Source organism: Rhinatrema bivittatum, chromosome 8, assembly GCF_901001135.1.
Source record: "Rhinatrema bivittatum chromosome 8, aRhiBiv1.1, whole genome shotgun sequence".
Classification (NCBI taxonomy): Eukaryota; Metazoa; Chordata; class Amphibia; order Gymnophiona; family Rhinatrematidae; genus Rhinatrema; species Rhinatrema bivittatum.
The window spans coordinates 175188437-175211208 of record NC_042622.1 but is presented as its reverse complement, the minus strand read 5'-3'; the positions used below and the strand labels follow the sequence as shown (position 1 = coordinate 175211208).

General features: G+C 47.3%; 1 protein-coding gene across 2 annotated transcripts in view; it reads right to left on the bottom strand.

The window, feature by feature from the left end:
• The window catches only part of RPS6KB1 (ribosomal protein S6 kinase B1), an 83457-nt gene that overhangs the window by 54328 nt on the left and 6357 nt on the right, over positions 1-22772 (bottom strand). For both annotated transcript variants that reach the window (XM_029611547.1, XM_029611548.1), the window contains exons 2-4: positions 19328-19374; positions 18449-18569; positions 17232-17300 (exon numbers count right to left, since the gene is read on the bottom strand). In XM_029611547.1, coding sequence (XP_029467407.1) covers positions 17232-17300; positions 18449-18569; positions 19328-19374 — 237 coding nt within the window. The remainder of the gene's footprint in view (positions 1-17231; positions 17301-18448; positions 18570-19327; positions 19375-22772) is intronic.

Sequence of the window (22772 nt, the reverse complement as noted above, 5' to 3'; positions counted from 1 at the left end):
TGATAATTTTTGTTCCTGTAGTACCATGGATCAGTCCAGACTCCTGGATTTTGCCCCCCCCCGCCCATGGAGTCAGAAGTTTTCAAAACAAAACTCCGCCTTATATAGGATGGTGCCACCTACAGTCTGGCAGTATTACTCAATGCCAAAGCAGAATGGCTCTCAAAAAACCACCATAACTATGTACAATAAGCCTTCAACAAGAAAAAGAAATAACCGGTTCACCTAACCCTCCTAGGAACTGAACCTGTAGAACCACTTGGACGGTCAATCCAATTTCTGCAGATCTGAAAACAAATCAATCAATAACTGAGCGGACTCTCCCTTACTTCCATGCATTCCCCGGGCGGGACTCTGGATTGATCCGTGGTACCATAGGAACGAAAATTATCAGGTAAGAAAAAAATTTTCCTTTCCCTGTACGTACCCGGATCAGTCCAGACTCCTGGGGTGTACCAGAGCTTTCTTACCTGGGATGGGATCTGGAGAGGCCCACTCTAAGCACTGCTTCTCCAAAGCCTCCTTCACCTGGTGCCTGAACGTCCAGTCTGTAGTGTCTGGCAAAGGAATGCAAAGACTTCTAAGTCGCCACCCTGCAGATCTCCTGCGGTGAGACCATTTGACACAGCGTTCGAATAACCTTTGCTCCTCAGGCGGCGCCTCTCAAAAGCCATGCCACTAGACAACAGCGATCGACCTCTTCCAAACACACGGGCCCTTGATAGAGAAGGTCCGGGAGCAGTGGCAACCGCAGGGGACCCGCCACTGCCAGATTGACCAGGTCCGCAAACCAAGGCCGTATCGGCCACACTGGAGCACTTTGCCTATCAGCGGCCAAGGAGGAAGACATACATCAGCACGTCGGTCGGCCAGGGCATCTACTCCTTCTGCTCCTGTTTCTCTGCGGCGACCAAAGAAGCATGGAGCCTTGGCGTTCTCAAACGTTGCCATGAGATCCATGCGAGGTACGCCCCAAGTGTCGCATATGAGCTGGAAAGCTTCATCTGCGAGCTCCCATTCCCCAGGATCGAGGTGGTGCCGACTGAGAAAGTCCGCCTGAAAGTTGTCGACTCCTGCTATGTGAGACACTGCAATACTTACTAAATGCTTCTCCGACCAGTTGATCAGCTGCCAAGGAACCAAGAGCCAGCCAGTGGCTTCTGTGGCCACTGGCTGGCTCTTGGTTCCCCCTTGGCGATTGATATAAGCCAACGTGGTTGCATTGTCTGAAAGAATTCTGACCGACTTCCCCTGGAGGAGAAGGCGGAACGCTTGCAATGCTAACCACACTGCCCTGGTTTCCAGACAATTGATCGACCTCTGAGGAAGTCTGTGCAGGGACCATTGTCCCTGCACAGACTTCCTCAGGCAAACTGCTCCCCAACCGGAGAGGCTGGCATCCGTGGTCACCACTGTCCATTTGGGTACCTCCAGGGGAACTCCTCGGGATAAGTTGTCCAAGATAAGTTACCAAATCGAGACTGGAGCGCGCCGTATCCGTAAGAGGGAGAGGTAAATGAAACTGTATAAAGACTGGATTCAAACGCGAATGCAATGCTGACTGTAAAGGACACATATGAGCAAAGGCCCAGGGTGGAAGTCATGGCGCCGAGAACCTGCAAATAATCCCGCACTCTGGGGAGACGGTTGGCCAATAAGTCCTGCACTTGTGCTTGTAGCTTGACAATTCGGTCAGAGGTAAGGAACACTCTCCCCTGTTGAGAGTCGAATAGAGCTCCCAAAAACTCCAAAGACTGGGTGGGCACCAGTTGGCTCTTGGCTAATTTGATCACCCAACCCAGTGATCGCAGGAGTTGAAGCACTTTGCAAATTGCCAACTGGTTGAGCGACTCTGACTTTGCCCGAATTAGCCAGTCGTCCAGGTATGGAGGCACCTGGAACCCCTCTCTGCACAGATGAGCCGCCACCACAACCATTACTTTGGTAAACATTCTGGGCGCGGTGGCAAGACCGAAGGGCAAAGTTCGAAACTGAAAATGGTGACCCATCACCGAGAACCTCAGAAACATCTGGTGGTCGGCCCGAATGCCTATGTGAAGATATGCTTCTGTTAGGTCCAGTGATGCCAGAAACTCTCCTTTTCTTACAGAGGCAATGACTGACTAACGTCTCCATGCGAAAACGTGGCACCCTGAGGCAGCGGTTTACAGAATGGGTCGGAAGGACCCCTCTTTTTTGGGGACTACGAAGTAAATGGAATAATGCCCTTTTCGCTGCTCCGTCTGAGGAACTGGGGTGATGGCGCCGAATTGCAGAAGGTGTTGCAAGGTATCTTGTACTGCCTGATGTTTCTCTTCGTAACCGCATGGGGAGACCAGAAACCGCCCGGAAGGCAGTGTGCAAAATCTAAAGCGTAGCCTTGATTTATCACAGTAAGGACCCACTGGTCCAACGTCACCTTGACCCATTCCTCGTAACACAGGGACAATCTGCCCCCGACAGCTGGAACTGAGGAATGGGTCGGCGTCCCTTCATTAGGAAGACTTGGCCCCAGATGTGGACTGGGTAGGTCCAGTTCTACCAAAGCGTCAGCCACGAAATGGCTGAGACCAGGACTGTTGGCGACCGGATGCTTGCCAAAAGGAAGAAGCTGGAGCTCTGGACGGACGAAATCTCTGATTCCCTCTGAATCGAGACAGTGAAGAAAAGGAGCCCCTCGACTTGGGCCTATCCTCTGGCAGTCTGTGAACCTTGTTCTCCCCCAGGGATTGAATCATATCCTCAAGGTCCTTGCCAAAAAGCAATTTACCCTTCAAAGGCAATGATCCCAGCTGAGCCTTGGAGGAAATATCTGCTGACCAGTTTCTTAACCACAGGAGCTGACGAGCAGAGACTGCAGACACCATGGATCTGGCCAAAGTCCGTAACAGATCATAAAATGCATCCGCACTATAAGCGATCGAAGCTTCCAGATGCCCTGCTTGCTGTGCCTCTGCATAGGAAAGACCAGCATTAGCCTGTAACTGCTGAACCCAGCGAAGGCCCACTCGTAAGGCAAAATTGCTGCACATACCTGCCCGCACTCCCAGTACCGAGACTTCAAAAATGTTCTTGAGCTTCTAAGCTTCTGTATTTTATGTCACTTGCCTTTTGGGTGATAAATAAAAAATTATAAGTTAAAAAAAAAAAATTTTTTCTTGAGTTGCAGCTCCAACTTTCTATTCTGTACGTCCTTCAGGGCTGTAGCACCGTAATTGGGATTATAGTCTTTTTGGTGACTGCGGACACTGCTGCGTCCACCTTGGGCACCTGCAGTATGTCAATTGCTTCCTCCGGAAGAGGATATAGCTTATCCATAGCCTTGCTAACTTTCAATCCCAGATCCGGGGTATCCCATTCTCTATATAGCAAGTCCGTGGCAGAAAAATGAAAAGGAAAGGAAGTAGCCGGGCTCCTCAGACCCAACAACACTGGGTCCATGGCCCCTAACCTGGACTCCTCTGGCGGCCCATCTATGCCTAGCTCTCTGAGTATGGCAGGGATAAGTGGAGCCAACTCCTCCCTCTTAAACAGACGGACCACCTTAGGGTCATCTCCTTCCACAATGTGAGAGCCTCGTGCTGGATCCTGTGGATGTTGATCAGGGTCTGTATCCACTCCCATCGGAGGCTTGCCCTGTGGGTCCTGGTCCCCTGGGTCCGTATCCTGACCCGTGGAATCAGTATCGGTCTGATGAGCCCCTGTTCGCAAAGAGCGCTTAGCTTTGGAGGACCCAGAGACTCCCTTAGACTTAGACCGCTTTTGAGAAAGAGACTTAAGACCACTAGAGGAAGTTTTACCCCCACCCTGCAGCTTCCCTTCCCTCCTGGCTTTAAAAGCCTTATGGTGAAATAAAATAAACTCCAAGGAGGAGGAAGAGGAATCAGAAGCCCCCTTGGGGCTATCCTTTGTTGCAGGTGAGAGAGGATGTAAAGGTTCGCTCCATCTAGGAAACCCTGGCTGAGGAGAGTGAGAAGGTGGGAGAATCCCCCATAGCTGTACGAGTCGCTTATCTAAAAGACTCCAAAATGGCCTCCGTTCACGCGCTCAGCGGGAACTGATCTGCCTCAGCTGATCTCGATGCAGCTAACACTGAAGGAGCTTGGGCAGCTTTGGCACTCAGACGAGTGTGGCATTGGGCAGCGGGCCTGAGAAAGCTAAAATTCATTTCTGTAAAAAACAGGAAAATAATTGCGGTCTGCCCAAGTGCCGAGTCAGGGAGGGGAAGAGAGAGCCGCAGCGCCTGTGACACTGACAGAAAATGAAAGAAAATCAAAACTTTTTTTTTTTTTTTTTTAAGATTTGCCCGGCAGTGGTCCACGGTCCTGATCCGGCAGGGTGGAGTGAACCGGGCTCCCCAGTGTCGCACCCAGAGCTGCTAAGCTTGGAACAAGAGGGCCCTCGACCTACAATGCAGCTGTCTCAACAACCAGTGGGGGATGGTCCCCTCAGGACCTTACAAACCCCCTGGGAGGCTCAGGACAGAAACTGCTCCTTTTTTTTTTTTAATTAAATCAAAAGTAAAAAAAAGTTTTACAGACCGAAAACTCTCTAAAACTCACAGAACTCACTACTCTAACTCCAATGAGCAATCAGCACAGACTGTAGGCCTTGCACCTCCACCATCTGCTGGAGACAGAGAAATACTACCGGACTGTAGGTGGCACCATCCTATATAAGGCGGAGTTTTCTTTTGAAAACTTCTGTCTCCATCTGCTAGACGGGGGGCAAAACTCAGGAGTCTGGACTGATCCGGGTACGTACAGGGAAAAGCTGTTTCCTGCGTGAGGAAGGACTGCCAAAAATAGCCCATGGCTGTTGCATCCTATGCCCCCCGACAAACCCCAAGTCCCCCAGCGGTGTCGGGTACTTTTACAAACCTTTCCCCAAATGATTCCAGCTTAGCAGCTTAACTGGCCTGTTCACAATTGAGCCCAGCCTCAGCAGCTTTTCTTTTTTTTTTCACTTTATTAAACAAGCAATAAAATACAACAACAAATGACAGAAATACTTTCCTGCTGGAGCTTGTAACCCAGGGAGAAGCCTTCCACGGGGATAAGGGAATCAGGAACCCTGGTTATCAGCCCTCGGGGGTAGATGGAGACAGAGACAGTCAGAGACTGCCAACCCCTACTCACCTGTTTCCACCTGAGGGAACACCTCAGGGTGTGGAAGCTTCCACTCCCTGAGGAACACCTCAGGGAGTGGAAGCTTCTTCTCTTAATAATCTGTTTTCCAAACTTTTTTTTTTTTTTAAATCTCACTACATGTCTGAACCTCTACCATCTGCTGGAGACAGAGAAATACTGAGCGACTGCAGGTGGCACTCTCAGATATGTACTAGTGCCTCAAAGTTTTGTTCTCTGCCTCCATCTGCTGGTAGGGATGCAAAACCCATTTGTCTGGACTGATCTGGTGAACGAACAGGAACTGAAGAAAACATGAAAAAGCATAAGCATTGGCAAGTTAGATGTAAAACACTGATAAGGCAGGCAAAAAGAAAATTTTGAAAGAAACTGGCTGTACAGGCAAAAACTCATAATGGAGAAATTACTTACCTGATAATTTTGTTTTGCTTAGTGCAGACAGATGGACTCAGGACCAATAGGTTATGCTCCCGTCAGCAGATGGAGATGGAGTCAGATTTCAAAGCTCACGTCACCCTAGATACACCCCTGCGATGACCTCAGCCCTTCAGAATTGTCTTCAAAAGCCACTGTGGACATACTATTGTAAAAACAATTTAAAATATGACTAAAAATGGATAACCATAATTGTACTCAACCAGTCATAAACACTGAACCCCAATAAGAATATAGATGCCCTGATCTAGGGACTGGATGACTGTTTACCCGTAATCTCTTGGAATCAATATCCACTCCATGGGCAAATCCTTGGCATCAGGATGAACCCGAACCTGCCCCTCTCCTGGGCTGTCGACAACGAAAGGACTGAGACCTCCCAAAGGGCAGAGACCTCTGAAATGTCGAGTTTCTGTAGGGGAAAAGTGATGGGAGCCCCTGGATCGACCCCTCATAAGCGAGGGGCACTGTGACTGCTTTCTCTTATCTTCTGGGTGCTGAGTAACTGGATATTCACCCCATTTACTGGCCAGCTTTTTCCAATTCGCTTCCGAAAAGGAGTGATCCTTTAAAGGGCATCTTTGTAAGATTTGCCTTGGAGGTTGCATCTGTTGACCAATTGTGCTGCCATAGCTGTCTTCTGGCCGCCACCACTGAGGCTACTCCTATGGCCAAAGCTCGGAATAGATCAGAGCCCACATCAGCTAAAAAGGCGGCGGCAGGTTCCATAACCGCTCTGGAACTCACCCCTGAGTCATCCACCTCCTGAGAGAGGAGTAGGCATGAACGAGCTATCAGGGGACAACAAGAAGCAATCTGTAAGGTCATTGCTACTGTGTCAAAGGCCTGTTTTAAGGATGGACTCCATCCGCCTATCGTGCGCATCATTTAAGGCCGCTCCTCCCTCCACTGGGATAGTTGCTCGCTTAGAGATGGCACAGACCTGTGCACCCACTTTAAGGAAACGCAAACATTCTCTTGTTGCCGGATCCAGTGGGAATAGAGTTTCTAACGCTCGTCCCCCTTTAAAACTTGCTTCTGGGGCATCCCACTCCAGGACAATCAACTCCTGGATGGCTTCCAGTACTGAAAAGTAGTAAGAGGCTTTTTGTAGGGAAATTAGCCAGGGATTATTCTTTGGCTCCATCATAAAGTCCGCCCCAGGAACTGCCAGGATCTCTATATGGAAAAACCTAACATAGACCGATACAGTTCTAAACCAGGGGGAATTTCCCCATCTTTCAATTAATCAGTAAACTTCTTTGTCCATACCTTCCGTTTCACTGCCAGGGATTACCATGGTGAGGCAAGGCATGCCTTGAGGTCTGCCGATAGGTCTGGGAGGGGGAGAGCTTACCGGCTGAAGTTCCGTCCGGAAGGAGCAAGTAAGTTAGCAGACAGTGACTGTACAAAGGCTTGAAGACCTTGAAAGAATTCCACCCAAGAGGAAGCAGCCAGGTCCATGCCTAGCCCAGGAGGTACTGGGCTAGGTGCCGCTGAATTTCCCTCTCCCATGGATGACCCAGTCCCAGGGGTACTCAGATCTGGGGTACTTCCAGTTAAGCCTGTGGCTGACCCATCCTGTGAATGGGAGGAGCCGGGCTTAGCAAAGTCTGGGGTGGCCAACTCTCCCTCGGCTTCCTCACAGTGCTGACAAGCTGGAATACAGGTCAGACTGTGAAGCCCTAATATGACAAGCAGTGCAGAGAGAAAGGCGCTTATGTTTCTTGGCTGCCAGAGCAATTGGCGCTGCTGTGTGTTCTGTCAGCTCGCGCTTAAAATTTTATGTACTCAGATTTTGGGCACCTAGGCAGGACATGGCAAGGCACATGCACAGCCCGTGCGCCTGGCTTTACCTGCATTCTGCGCTTAGTAGGTTGTGCAAGTATGTACGCAAGCATAGAGCCAACACTGTGCGTACCGACGTTCTATGGAGGGCAATATGGCATGCTCAAAGACATGCGCTAGATGGCGCCGCCGAGGCCTACTACGCGGTGTGCTGACCAAGTCTAAAGCGGAGCCTAGCCCACTGGGGGGAGGGGGGGGTGAGCCGCTCAACCCGCTCGGAATCCCACATTCCCTTACCCCAACGGGCTCAGGAATGAGGTCCGCACGGTGCGCCAAGCAAGGAGACCTGAGGAAGTCTTACCGAAACCCCTCCAAATAATGTCTCTGATTCAGGATGTAAATCTTCTTCTCTCTTTTTTACCTGGGCTCAGTGCTTACCAGCTGAGTACAGAGACTGTCTCTGGCTCTGGGCGGGGGGGGGGGGGGGGGGGGGGGGGAGGCTTTGGCAGTCCCCACCATGCTCTGCTTCCTGCACCCGCTGCCTTTCAGCTGCTTAAGCAGCAAAGTCCACATCGGGAACCAGCTGCCAGACCAAGCCACACCTCTGAGGGATCTCGGAAATCGCCTCAGGAATTCTCAACTGGGGGAGAGACCTTTAGGTATCACCGCAGGAGAATGGGGCTCAGTTTTTTTCTCCTATTTAAATGTAGTATTTCTCTTCCAAAAAGTACAGCAATCCCCATAGGGAGAGGAATGTCCACCATCTGCTGGAGACGGAGAAATACTGAAGGGCTGAGGTCACTGCAGAGGTGTATGTAGGGTGACATTGGTTTTGAAATCTGACTAAGTCTCCATCTGCTGGCAGGGGAGCATAACCCATTGGTCCCGAGTCCATCTCACTACACACTAGGAAATAAACCTTTTTTTAAAAAATATCTGAAGCAAAAAGTCTATGAGGGAGTTGATTGGACTGTTAGATGATTGAGGGGTTAAAGGGGCTCTTAGGGAACACAAGGCCATCGCTGAAAGACTATATGAATTCTTTGCATCAGCGTTTACTGAATAAGATATTGGGGAGATATCTGTACTGGAAGTGGTAGTTAATGGTGTTGATTCAGAAGAACTGAAATAAATCGCAGTGAACCTGGATGATGTTATAGGGCAGACTGACAAACTGGTTACAGCAGTGGTCTATGAACCAGGGAAAATAAACATATATATAGGGAATCTAGACACTTTTTTTTTATATATTATATTCAAGCTAGCGTAAACAATTTTGTCTTCAATGACATGAACATACATCATAGAATATCATACTACATCTTTTTTATTCATAAATACAGTATCAAAAATACACTTTTTAATCAATAATACAATGTCAGTACATGCATGTGCAAAATACAAAAACCCGAGTAAGAATTTTTTTTAATCAAAACATCTCTATAACATAGATGTCCCAGAGAACATGGACGAATTATATCTATTAAAGAGCAATATACTAAAACACCCCTTATACACACACACATACTCATTCATTCATCATACACACCCAATATTAAATTATAATGTATCAATTTTTTAGGCAAACCTAAAGACCACACTCTGCCTCATTAATATTTAACCCCTATCATTTTAATTCATATCAACATGATTAAAACTAATCCCACGCTGATTCCTTCCCATCACCCTGTTTTCAATTTATCCAAGTACCCTATCATCAATTTCCCACACTGGATTCTGTCACGGTATCAGCCAGGGTCTTCACAACCCTATTATCAATTTCCCACACTATGTTCTACCACTGTATCTTATATCCCACACTGTGTTCTACCACTGTATCTTATATATTGAGAAGACCCAGGGTCTTCTCAATATATCTGTATCACACAGGATCCCTCCAATGCGTCCCTACAAGGATGCATTGTCATTGAAGACAAAATTGTTTACGCTAGATTGAATATAAAATAAAAAAAAAAAGTGTCTAGATTCCCTATATATATATATATATATATATATATATATATATATGTTTATTTGGTAAAGGATTAGGGAATCTGTGTTCTCTCCATATGAAGCCAGGATTTAAATCCCACTGCTGCATTTTGTGACCTTGGGCAAGTCACTTCCCCCACTTGCAGGAAAATTAGTTTCTTACCTGATAATTTTCGTTCTTATAGTATCACGGATCAGTTCAGACCCCTGGGTTTTGCTGCCCCCCCCCCCTCCCCCTCTAGCAGCTGGAGACAGAGATGTTTTTAAAACAAACTCTGCATTATATAGGATGGTGCCACCTACAGTCCGGCAATATTACTCAATGTCAAAGCAGTATGACTTCAAAACTACTAGAACTATGTACATGAACCTCTCAACTAGAAAAACGGAAAAAAAAAAACATTCGGGTCACCGAACCCCTCAAGGAACGGAAACTGTGGACCCTCTGAAACAAGGACAATCCAAAACAGGATAGCGCTTTCTGCAGATTTGACAACAGAAGAAATAGGGAACGAGCGGACTCTCCCTAACTTCCATGTATCTTACGGGCGGGACTCTGGACTGATCCGTGGTATTACAGGAATGAAAATTATCAGGTAATAAACTAATTTTCCTTTCCCTGTACTTACCCGGATCAGTCTAGACTCCTGGGATGTACTAGAGCTGTCCTACTTGGGGCGGGATCTGGAGAGGCCCACTCACAGTACACCTGCTCCAAACTCCGCAGACCCCTGCGCTTGTACATCCAATCGGTAATGCCTCGCAAACCTATGAACGGACTTCCAAGTAGCTGCCTGACAGATCTCCTGCGGTGACACCAAGTGACATTCCGCCCAAGATGCCGCCTGAGAATGAGTAGAGTGAGCACAAAGCCCCAGAGGAAGAGGTTTACCACGCAATAAACAGGCCAAGTTAACGGCCTCCTTCAACTAGCGAGCTATGGTAGTCTTAGACACCATCCTACCACGCTTGGGACCACTCCACAGTACAAACAGGTGGTCCGTCAGCCGAAAATCATTGATGACCTCCAAATAACGTTCTGCAATCGTCCAGCTTTCGCAAATCCCCAGACAACGGATCCGACCGATCTACGTTAAAGAAAGCCGGAAGTTCCACCGATTGGTTGACATGAAAGGCCGAAACCAATTTCGGTAGAAAGGAAGGCACAGTTTGTAATGAAACCCCCGAATCCGAAATCAGCAAGAACGGTTCCCTACAAGAAAGAGCTTGGAGCTCCGATACTCTATGAGCCGATGTAATGGCAACCAGAAAGATAACTTTTAAAGTAAGGTCCTTCAGGGTCGCCCTCTTCAAAGGCTCAAAGGGAGCTGAGACCAGAGCTTTGAGCACTAAATTCAAATTCCGAGATGGACAAGGATGTCTCACCGGAGGCCGCAAATGCTTGGCACCCCGTAGAAAACGAACCACATCTGGGTGCGCCGCCAAAGCCACACCATGAATAGTACCATAAAAACAGCCAAGTGCCGCGACTTGAACCCTCAGGGAGCTACACGAAAAACCCTTGGCAAGACCATTTTGAAGAAAACCGAGAACATCTGATACAGACGCTCTAGTGGGAGCTATCTCCCGCTCTAGACACCACGACTCAAAAATCCTCCATACTCTAACATACGTTAGGTTGGTAGACGTCTTACGCGAATTCAGCAGAGTCGCCACTACAGCTGGAGAATAACCTTTATGACTCAAGCGGCGCCTTTCAAAAGCCATGCCGCGAGACAAAAGCACTCTACTTCCTCCAAACAGTCGGGACCCTGATGCAGTAGGTCTAGAAGATGTGGAAACCGCAGAGGTCCTGTTCGCGCCAGGTAGAGAAGGTCTGCAAACCAAGGACATCTCGGCCACTCCGGAGCTACCAAAATTACCTCCATTGGATGAAGCTCTATGCGCCGAAATACCTTGCCGATTAGAGGCCAAGGCGGAAAGACGTACAGCAGGATCCCAGTGGGCCAGGGAAGCACGAGTGCATCCACCCCTTCTGCCCCCGTCTCCCTGCGCCATCCGTAGAACCGCGGGGCTTTGGCATTCTGAAACGTCACCATGAGGTTCATGCTGGGCGTGCCCCATTCCTCTCAGATGATCTGAAAAGCCGCGTCCGCCAACTCCCACTCCACGGGATCGAGGCGGTGCCTGCTGAGAAAGTCTGCCTGCACTTTGTCCTTGCTGGCTATGTGGGACGCTGCGATGCTGACCACATGTTGTTCCGCCCAGCTGATTAGCTGACGAGCCTCCACTGCCACTGGTCGACTCTTGGTTCCTCCCTGGCGGTTGATATACACTACCGTGGTCACATTGTCCGACAGAATTCTAACTGCCCTCCCCTGGATGAGAGGACAAAATGCCTGCAATACTAGCCGTACTGCCCGAGTCCAGCTGGTTGATCGACCATTGGGACTCCTCGGCGGACCAGCAACCCTGAACCGACTTTCCCCTGCAAACTGCTCCCCAGCCAGAGAGGCTGGCATCTGTTGTAACCATTGTCCAGTCTGCAACTTCCAGAGGAACTCCACGAGAGAGATTGTCCACAACCAGCCACCAATCGAGACTGGCCTGCGCTGCATCCGGAAGGGGAAGAGGAAGGTGAAATAGCTCCGAGACTAGATTCCAACAGGAGGGCAACACAGATTGTAAGGGCCGCTTATGAGTAAAGGCCCGGTACTAGTTCCAAGGTGGAAGTCATCGAGCCAAGTACCTGCAAGTAATCCCAAACTCTGGGAGGCCGCTTGAGCAAGAATCCTCGGTCTTGAGCTTGTAGCATGAAAATGCAGTCTGCAGTGAGAAATACTCTGCCTTGCTGCATGAAAAATAGCACCCCCCAAATATTCCAGGGACTGCGAGGGCATGCGCCTGCTCTTGGAGAGATTGATCACCCAGCCCAACGACTGTAGGAGCTGGAGTACCCCGTGAACTGCCACCTGCGTGAGATTGGCTGATTTTGCACGAATCAACCAGTCGTCCAGATAGGGATGTACTAAAAGTCCTTCCCTCCGAAGCTGAGTCGCCACCACCACCATTACTTTGGTGAACGTCCGAGGTGCAGTGGCCAGACCGAAGGGAAGAGCTTGAAACAAAGTGCTGGCCCAGGATTGCAAAGTGAAGAAACCGCTGGTGAGCTGGACTTATGCCTATATGCAGATACGCCTCTGTGAAATCTAGGGACGCCAAGAACTCCCCCTTTCTGACCGAGGCAATGACCGACTGAAGAGTTTCCATGCGAAACCTTGGTACTCTGAGCACCTGTTTATACTCTTTAGGTCCAGAATGGGTCAGAACGTTCCCTCCTTCTTTGGGACTATGAAGTAAATGGAGTACAGACCTTCCTTCTTGCTCCCATGGGTACGGGGACGATGGCCTCTAGATGAAGAAGACGCTGCAAAGTGTCCTGAACCGCCTGACGTTTGGCTGCGTATCCGCAGAGAGAGATGAGAAACCGGTCCCGAGGGCGCCGTGCAAAATCTAAAGCGTAGCCTTGTCTTATCACGGTCAGCACCCACTGATCCATTGTGACCTTGGCCCATTCCTCGAAAATTAGGGACAGTCTGCCCCCTTCTGCCGGCCCCAAGGAATGAGCCAGCGCCCCTTCATTGCGAGGATTTGGACCTGGAAGCAGACTGGGCCGCCCCCGCTCTGCCGAATCTTCGGTCACGAAAAGGCGGAGACCAGGCCTGCTGCTTCGGTTGTGCTGGCCGAAAGGAAGAGCTAGGTGTTTTTACAGGTCAATATCGCCGATTCCCCCTGAATCTGGCTCTGGAAGAATAGGAACCCCGAGACCGAGGCCTGTCCTCCGGAAACCCAAAGATTGAATCATATCCTCCAAGACCTTTCCAAACAGCAATTTTCCCTTAAAAGGCATAGACCCCAGCTGGACTTTGGAGAGCACGTCCGCCAACCAGTGTCTCAACCACAAAGGTCTACGAGCCGAGACCGCCGACACCATGGATCTCGCCGATGTCCGTAACAAGTCATGGAACGCATCCGCACAGTAGGCCACGGAGGATTCCAGCCGACCCACCTGAGCAGCTTCCACCTCTGAGAGGCCGGCATTAGCTTGCAATTGTTGCACCCAGCGAAGACTCGCTCTCATTGCGAAGTTGCTGCACGTAGCTACCCTAACCCCCAGAGCGGAGACCTCAAAAATTCTTTTAAGCTGGACCTCTAACTTCTGGTCCTGCAAGTTCTTGAGTGCAAATACTCCCGTAACAGGAATCGTGGTCTTTTTGGTAACAGCGGCCACCGCCGCGTCTACCTTGGGCACCCGCAACTCCAAAGCTTATCCATGGCCTTTCCCACCTTCAACCCAAGATCCGGGGTATCCCACTCCCAGAACAACAAGTCTGTAGCTGAAAAATGAAAGGGAAAGGCGGTTGCTAGACCTCTTAGGCCCAACAAAACAGGATCCATAAGTACCTAATTTCGACTCCTCAGGAGGACTCTCCCAATGCCCAGTTCCGCCAGGATAGAAGGAATAAGAGGGCCAAGCTCGTCTTTACGAAACAGGTGAACCACTTTGGGGTCATCCCCCTCCGCGGCCTGCGAGCCTCTTACCGCCCCCTGTGGCTGGAGATCAGGATCCGCATCTACCCCATGCGGGGGTGTAGGCTGAGGGTCCGGGTCCTCTGGGTCCCTATCCTGCCCAGAAGTATCTGTATCCGACTGAGGAACCCCAGGATGAAGAGGACGCTTAGGCAGAGACGGTCCCTTCTCGCCTCGAGGTCTAGCATGTTTCCTGGCATGAGATCTGGCCCCCCCCCAGCGGCGACTTTTTCTCCCATGTACCTATTGCCTGACTTCCGTGCTTTAAACGCCTTATGAAGTAGTAAGACAAACGCAGACAAAAAGGAGGAAGAGGAGGAGGAGTCAGAGGCCCCCTCAGGGTCATCTTCCGTAGCAGGGGAATCAGGCTGCAAAGGCTCTCTATCAGCAGAAAACCTCCACTGAGGAGAAAGAGGAGGTGGTAGCAACCCCTCCCCCATGGCTGCCTGAGTTGCAGACCTGAAGGACTGCAAGATGGCCTCCGTTCCCGCGCTGAGCGGGAATGGATCAATTCCAGCCTGCCCAGGATCAACTGAAGCTGCCGGAGCACGGGTAGACCTAGCATTTGCTAGGTTTTTAACTTTTCATCCACCGGAGGAACCCGTCCCCCGGCAAACATGCCCAACAAATTTCCTCATGCAAGAGATGAGCGTGGGCCGAGCCGCAAGCAAAACTAAAAGAGCCGAAAAACCGACCCCCCCCCCCCCCCCCGGTACTCGAAATGCGGTAAAAATACAGTGAGGAGAGAGAGAGGTGACCCGCTATGGAAAACGAAAGTAAAAATCAAACTTGGAATTTTTTTTTTCAAACCTTTCCCGGCAGTGGTCCAAGGTGCTGATCCGCAAGGTGGAGTGAGCTGGGCTCCCCAGTATCGCACCCGAGCTGCCACAAAAGAATATGAGGGTCCTCAACCCTGGCTTGCAGCTGCCTCAATACCAGCAGTGGATGGCCCTCTCAGGACCTACCAACCCCCTGGGAGGCTGACCATACTGCTCCTTCTTAGCAAACCTAAGCTTCTTTTTTTTTTTTTAAACTAGCCAAGTTAAGGAAATCAGCAAGTTATAAAGATCCCCTAACTCTGACTAACTTTCCTAAGAAAAACTATTCTCACAGACCAGACTGTAGGTTTTGCACCCCCACCATCTGCTGGAGACAGATGAATAATGCCGGACTGTAGGTGGCACCAGCCTATGCAAGGCGGAGTTTGTTTTTAAAACAATCACTGTCTCCATCTGCTAGAGGGGGGGTAAAACCCAGGAGTCTGGACTGATCCGGGTTCGTACAGGGGTCAAGTATAAACATTTTCTGAGGCCTCTGGGGACAGGGAATACCTACGGTACCAGAAAGCAATCTATATGGAAGTGGCTGAAAGGCAGAATATAAATCTAAATAAACAGTAGCAAATCGCCTGGACCACATAGTTTACACTATAGAGTTCTGAAAGAACTCAAAAATGAAATTGTACATCAGTTACAAGTAATTTGTTACCCATCATTAAAATCATCCATTGTACCTGAAGATTGGAGGGTGGCGAATGTGATGCCAATCTTTAAAAAGAGCTCCAGTTTGATCCGGGAAATTATAGACCAGTGAGCCTGACTTCAGTGCCGGGAAAAATCGTAGAAACTATTCTAAAGAATAAAATCACAGAACATATAGAAAGGCATGGTTTAATGAGACACAGCCAGCATGGATTTACATAAGGGAAGTCTTGCCGCACCAATCTGTTACATTATTTTGAAGGGGACAAAAAATGTGTAGATAATAATGATCCGATGAATATAGTGTATTTGGATTTTCAGAAGACATTTGACAAGTCTCCCATGAGAGACTCCTGAGAAAATTTTTTAAAAAAGTCATGGGATAGGAGGCAATGTCCTATTGTGGATTGCAAACTGGTTAAAAGATAGGAAACAGGGAGTAGGAATAAATGGTCTGTTTTCTCAATGGAGAAGGATAAACATTGGAGTGCCTCAGGGATCTGTACCTAGACCAGGGTTTTTTAAAATATATTGATATATGATCTGGAAAAGGGAACGACGAGATCAAATTTGCAGATGAGACAAAATTATTCTGAGTAGTGAAATCACAAGCAAACTATGATAAATTGAAGGAAGATTTGGCATTCAAATGGTATATTAAATTTAGCATGGACAAGTGCAAAGTGATGCACATAGGGAAAAATAGCACACACTGTTGTTACATGATGTTAGGTTGCATATTAGGAGTTACCGCCCAGGGAAAGGATCCGGGCAACATCATGGACAATACTTTGAAATCATTGGCTCAGTGTACAGCGACAATCATAAAAGCAAATATAATGTTAGGAATTATTAGGAAAGGAATAGAGAATGTTACAATACTTCTGTATCGCTCCACAGTGAGACCGCACCTACAGTAATGTGTATGATTCTGGTCGCTGCATCTCAAAAAAGATATAGCTGAACTAGAAAAGGTACAAAGAATGGCGACCAAATGATAAAGGGGATGGAATAGCTCCTCTATGAGGAAAGGCAGAAGAGGTTAGGGCTGTTCAGCTTGGAGAAGAGACGGCTGAGGTGTGATAGAGGTCTATAAAATCATGAGAAAAATAGAAAAAGGTAAATGAAAATTGCTGATTTACTCTCTTTCTAAAAATACAAAAAGTAGGGGACACTTCATGAAGTTTCTAAGTAGCACATTTAAAACAAGTCGGAGAAAATTATTTTTTTACTCAACATACAATTAAGCTCTGGAATTCATTGCCAGAGGATGTGGTGAAGACAGCTAGCATAGATGAGTTTAAAAAAGGTTTGGACAAGATCATGAAGGAAAAAGTCCATAAACTAATAACTTGACACATTTGGGAAAAGCCGCTGTTTATCCCTGGGCATTAGCAGCACAGGATCTGTTTACTGTTTGGGACCCTGCCAGGTACTTGTGACCTGGAATGGCCACTGCTGGAAATGGAATACTGGGCTTGATGGACTCTTGGTCTGACTCAGTATGGCATATCTTATGTAGGTTTCCTTTCTTTCCTTTATGAATATCCACAAATGGACAACAGTTAAGGTCAAGACTTTGACTGACATAACCACTGAAAAGTTTCAAAATGTGGTTGAATTTACCTTTCTTCTGTATGTATTACTATGTGTCCAATATAGGCATGTGTACTTTTCAAGAGTTCACAGAATGGTTTAAGTTATTAATGTCTCGATAATCTGCCAAGAGTTTCCATATTGGCTCTGAATGGCTTCACTGTAGCTCAAACTGAAAATTATCAGATGAAATCTAACTTCCGCATAGGAGCTGAAATCATCTTGAATAATTAAAAATTACCTTTTTAAGTACTTTCATAGCAAAAATCTTTCCGGTGTTTGCTCCCGTTACTTTTCTTACTTGGAAAACCTGTATAAACAGAGAAGTATAGAACTGTAAACTTTCATGCTAAATCCTAATATATGAATGATCAACTGACAGTTTCAGGTCAACAGACTGCATTACAGAGCATGCTCTTTAGTAAGAGGTCATTATGACCAAAGTCATATCAAACATTGTTACATAGGAAATATTAGGAAGATGTACAACAGCATACTGTGCACGTTGCCATTCACCTCTTCTACCCACCCAGGCAGTCTGTCTCCTTCAATCCGACACACACCAGTCCCCAGTGTTCCTTCATCACAGATGGTGGGTCATCAATGTCCCCACACATGTTCTAGCCTAATTTCTCTACCATCCCTTCACCAGTCTCTCTTCTACTACATTTTGGAGTATACACAAACAGCCAACTCACTGGAGACATTCAACTAGCTACATTTTTCCTCATGCTGCAAAAAAAAAAAAAAAAAAAAGTTCCCTCTCACACAGGAACAATTTGGCCTTGTCTATACATATTCACTGCCTACAAACTTGCAGCCTTCACTAGTGAGGGGCCTTGAGCTACAAAGTGTCTGGGAGCAGGGATGTGTCTCTCAGTCACTGTTTATCTGTATCACCTGCGTTAATCATTTATCATATTTCTGACTCTAAAGTACCACGAGGTGCACTTCCAGCTCTGAATAGGAGGAGCTCTGATTTTAAGTTTCTTTGTTTAAATTACATTAGGTGTCTGAATTTTGGTTTTTCTATCTTATCCCTTTTCGCACCGTATTTCAGTGTAATCAGTTATTCAAACAATCTAATTTTTTGCCTCCCAAGATATGTTGGATACCAGCACCAGACAACATACTAACACGTCTCCAACATACAGAGATCACATCTGCCTCTCGTATGGACTGATGCACAGCACACCCATGAAAATGGCACCATGCAATGGTCTTTCCTCCCAAGTACTATTCAGTTTAGGATCTGCCCATGCCCAGTATTTATTTTAATTAATGGAGCTTGTTTAGTACAATAATGGACAAGACTGCTCTGTGTGCTACTTTCAGACTCAAGCTGAAAGCGAAGTGCTAGGCATAAGCAATTAATAGCAGGCAATGCAGCAGGAAAAGCCCACCAAAATATACTTCTTAAAACTTAGAAAGGAACAAAGGAAAAACAAACCCCCACACCTTTCCATAACCACCTTTACCCAGGACACGAAGCAGCTCAAAGCATTCCGGCCTAATCTTTTCTGGACCTTTGTTCACAATCGTTTCCGAGATCTCAAACTTCTCACAATGTTCCATACTCCTGAAGGGTGAGAAAAAAAAAAAAAAGATTTAAAATAAAAACAAACACAACAGATGGATTTACAAATTATCTTGAAAACAACATTTTAATAATTTCAAAAAAATCAATAAAAGATAAAATATATAAACAAAACCATCCTTAAGTAAGCTAACTCAGGTTATGAGCGCTCTTGATTCTCCATCCCATATACCCTCTGTTGACAGGCATACAGTCCACTGGGGAAAGACAACCCTTGTAAGCAAGCAGAATTAGCAGACCTCTCTCTTTGCCCAGGAAATTTGTGGGGATTCAGAATGTCTGATTTAAACGAGCAACATCAGAAACAATCTGAATCTGTGCACCTGTTTGTTTCAGATCTCACTTTGTCTGCTTATCTCTGGGGTTTTCAACTTTTATACTTTCCCTGCTGCAAAAAGCTTTAAAAAAATTAAAAAAAACAAACAAACCCCAAAACAAAACAAACAATCAATGTGAAAATGTGCACTCTCTGAGTTTTGTGGACTTTTCCAACAGGTACAAAACAGAAGAAAACTTCAGAGCTCACATCACTGGCATAGGCTTTGTGCACTGAAAAAGCAGTGACGGATGGACGTGCCAAGTGAAATCTGCCCTGTGTAAATAATGCTCAAACACCAGCAGAGTGAGCCAGCAGCTGTCTGCCTGGGGCAACGAGTCTCCAGCATGCACATCATGACTGAAGAAGATCTCTTCTAAATTGACATAATTACTGTTTAAGATGTCTTCCTGTATTGACTTACAGGTCATAAGGCATGCCTCCATGGTCCATAAATTCACTTAATTGACCCTGAAAAAAATAAAAACGCGTGCATTAATACAAGTACCACAGAACTGGCTGTCTATATATACAGGGAAGTGGCAGGATCGTATATTAAACACAGATGGTTATTCTTTGATCCAATATTGGAAGAAGCGATAATATGATCAAGTCCTACAAAGAGACGACGCCCCTTTCTTTTTCCTGGCCCTCCTGGCTCAGTTCCTTAGGATCACTCACACAGAAAGCTTGAAGCAAAGACACTAGATTCTACAACAGCTGACTATGCCCTGACCAAAAGCTAAACCAGGTTTAACTGCTTGAAAAATTGCTCATCAGCATACAAGTAAACGCCTGCCGACACCATAAAAATGACCTGCGTTACCCACTTAAGACTGTAAGCTCTTTGGGGAAGGGACCAATCATACCTGAAAAATTTTGTAAACAGCCTTAAACTAAAATTGGAAAAAAAGTGGTTTAGAAATAGAATCCTCTTTAGTCATAACTGGCCTGAAATCACATGCACTTGTAATTCATTCACTGGCTAAACAGCAAAGCCAATTTGATTAGTCAGAGCCGAATCACTGCAGGTATTTTTAAAGTAACAGCTTGGACAACGATACCAGCCAATCTAGCAGTTTTGTGAATACCATGAATACAAGATATGAAAATTTTATCTGTAGGCCAAATTAACTCAGCACCTAAAAAGAATGATGGAAAATTCCAGAGTCTCCCTTACTTAGTACACATGCGCTTCATTCTGTGTGTCCCCAAACTAAGCTGCTTTCCATACAAGAAAAACTGAAGAGTCTTAACAGTCTGCAAAATAATTCCTCTCCTTCTCCCACTCCCAACCACATCAGAGTGGAATGGTACATGTCCTGCTCCCCTTCACGAGGCAATAATCTATACAAAACAAGAGGTATATCATGCTGTGAAGGTTTTAAACACGCACTAATGTAACTAAATGGCAGACAGATACAAACAAAAACTTTTTCTACTGGTTTTTTTTTGGTTTTTTTTTTTTTATGAACATAGCAGTACACATTGTCCTCACTACTGTTGTAACAAGAGCTTCAGAACAGCTCAGGAAACATACAGAAACCCCTCTCCTCTCCCCCACTGCTGACACTTCAAAAAAAAAAAAAAACAAACCAAAAACCCTCAGTCCACAGTGTAATGGGCAGACCAATGTTGCGACCCAGTGGGAAATGAATGCCATCAGAAGAGAGCTACCCTATGGGCATGGGTGCCCAGCCCTGAAACAGTCTCTGGAAACCACATCCTAACAGCCTCTGCAGGCTCCTACCTGGCCATATTTCTGATGTCTGAACCACAGATCTACTTCATGCTCCATGTGTTGCTTTTGTAAGGATTTTCAGACGGGTCTCGATTTGGCTACTCTATTTCTGCCACCCAGTAGTGCTCAGCAAGAGAGCTGAGCTCATCAAATTACATCTATGTACCTGGAGAAGGTATGCGTTCCCTGCCCAAAGGGCCTGACGCTGACACCTATCTCTGCAAGCAGCATTTCCCTCCACAGATGCTAAGGCATCCCTGGGAAGGAGGAGGTGTGCTCAGGTGATCAGACAGCGTACCAGGTCGGAACCTGGCAAGTCACTTTCTCTGCTTGTGCCCTCATTTTTGGAAGCTGTGTAATAACTAAGTGTTGCACACTTTTCTGTAGGAAGCTATTCCATAATTCAAGAACCATAAATGTTCTGCTAAACCTTCCATCACAGGGGTGGCTATAGATATGATTACAAGGTAGGGAACTGTATGGCATTCCTGTCTTAAGTTAGGATTATTCATCCTAAAACGTAAAAGGTAGAAGGATCCTTGTGGATCATCTATCTGAAGAGAAACTGACTTCAGTACATTTCATAGTAACTCACAGGCCGATACAGTAAGGGGCGGTAGAAAGAGGTGCGTTAGTGCCTGGCGCAGCCGCGTTTGCCGCACGCACAGTCTGGATCACATACCTCATGATACTGTATTTAAATGGCATGCAAATGCAAGCCGCGTCCAACCCACGTCCATGAAGCGCAATCCATTTTACTGTATAGGCGCTATACAGAGCCTGTACAGTATCCTGGGTGCGCTGGTACCTGTCATTTCAAATGTAATTTCAAATTACATTTGAAATGACAGGTACCAGGAAGCGGATCCCAACTTTAAGCAAAAGAAAACCTAAAATCCAATGCGCATGGAAAGCCACTCTTCAGATCGCGACTAATCCCATCCCCCAGCCCCTGGTCACGTCCATGGGTGCCGGTCTCCGGAGCAGCCCCAGTCCTCTCTCCCCTCCTCCCGGGGGCAGCCGAGAGCGAGAGTAGCCCGGGGCGGATCGCGAGGCGGCTTCCAGCCGCACGCCATGACCTCGGACATCCAGCCGGGCGCTCAGGTCACGGCGTGCATTCATTCACCCTCGCCGGCGGGGGCTGCTGGAAGCTGCCTCACGATCCGCCCCGGGCTACTCTCGCCGCCGGCTGTCCCCGGGAGGAGGGGAGAGAGGACTGGGGCTGCCCCGGAGACCGGCACCCATGGACGCGACCAGGGCAGGTGAGCGGGGGCTGGGGGAAAGTTTGCCCGATCCTGGCTCTCGTCCCAGGGGGGGGGGGTGAGGGGGTCGTTTGCCCGTGAAATTTCGTCTCTCTGACCTGACGCTCCACTCTAACGCAGGGGTAAGGGTAGGCGGTAAGTTAGCAGGTTAAACGCGCGGCAAAACTGCAGGTTTAAAAAGCGATAATCGGGGCGCACGTTACTGTATGGGAGGGAATAGCTAATCCGATGGTTTACATCTCATATACATGCCGCGGGCGGAAAGGGTTTCCCGTTGATTTAAAGAAGCGGTAAGGATGGGTTAAAGGGGATAGTGAATCGCGGGTTGGACTAACACGGCCATATTGTGAGTAGAAAGCGGGTTAGAAGTAGGGTAACCGCGGCCGCACTTTACTGTATCGGCCTGACAGTAAATGCCGGTAGATAACCTGAATGCTGGACAAGACTGGATGGACCAATCTGCTTAGAGTAGTAACTTCTACTCTGTGCACTTCACCCTCATGTCTTCTGGTAAGGATAGCATTAGGTGCTCCGTGCTGGTTACTCCCCCCAAGCAGCAATGTTACAACTACGGTTTACTGTTACTCCATTTCTGCATTTCCATCCTCTAGCCATTAGGGATTCTCTGTGTTTATCCCACTACAGTTCTTGTCCTCTGGAGGGCATTCATACGTCCACCACCCTCTTCGTGAAGAAATACTTCTCGACGTTGCTCCTGAGTCTATCTCTTGGAGTTTAATTTCATGACCCCTACAACTACAACTTCCTCTCCATCGGAAAAGGTTTGAATTTTGCATCATTAATTCCTTTACATTTTAGCACAGTTAAATTAATTTTTGGGTGCATCTTTTTTTTTGTCAGCCCCC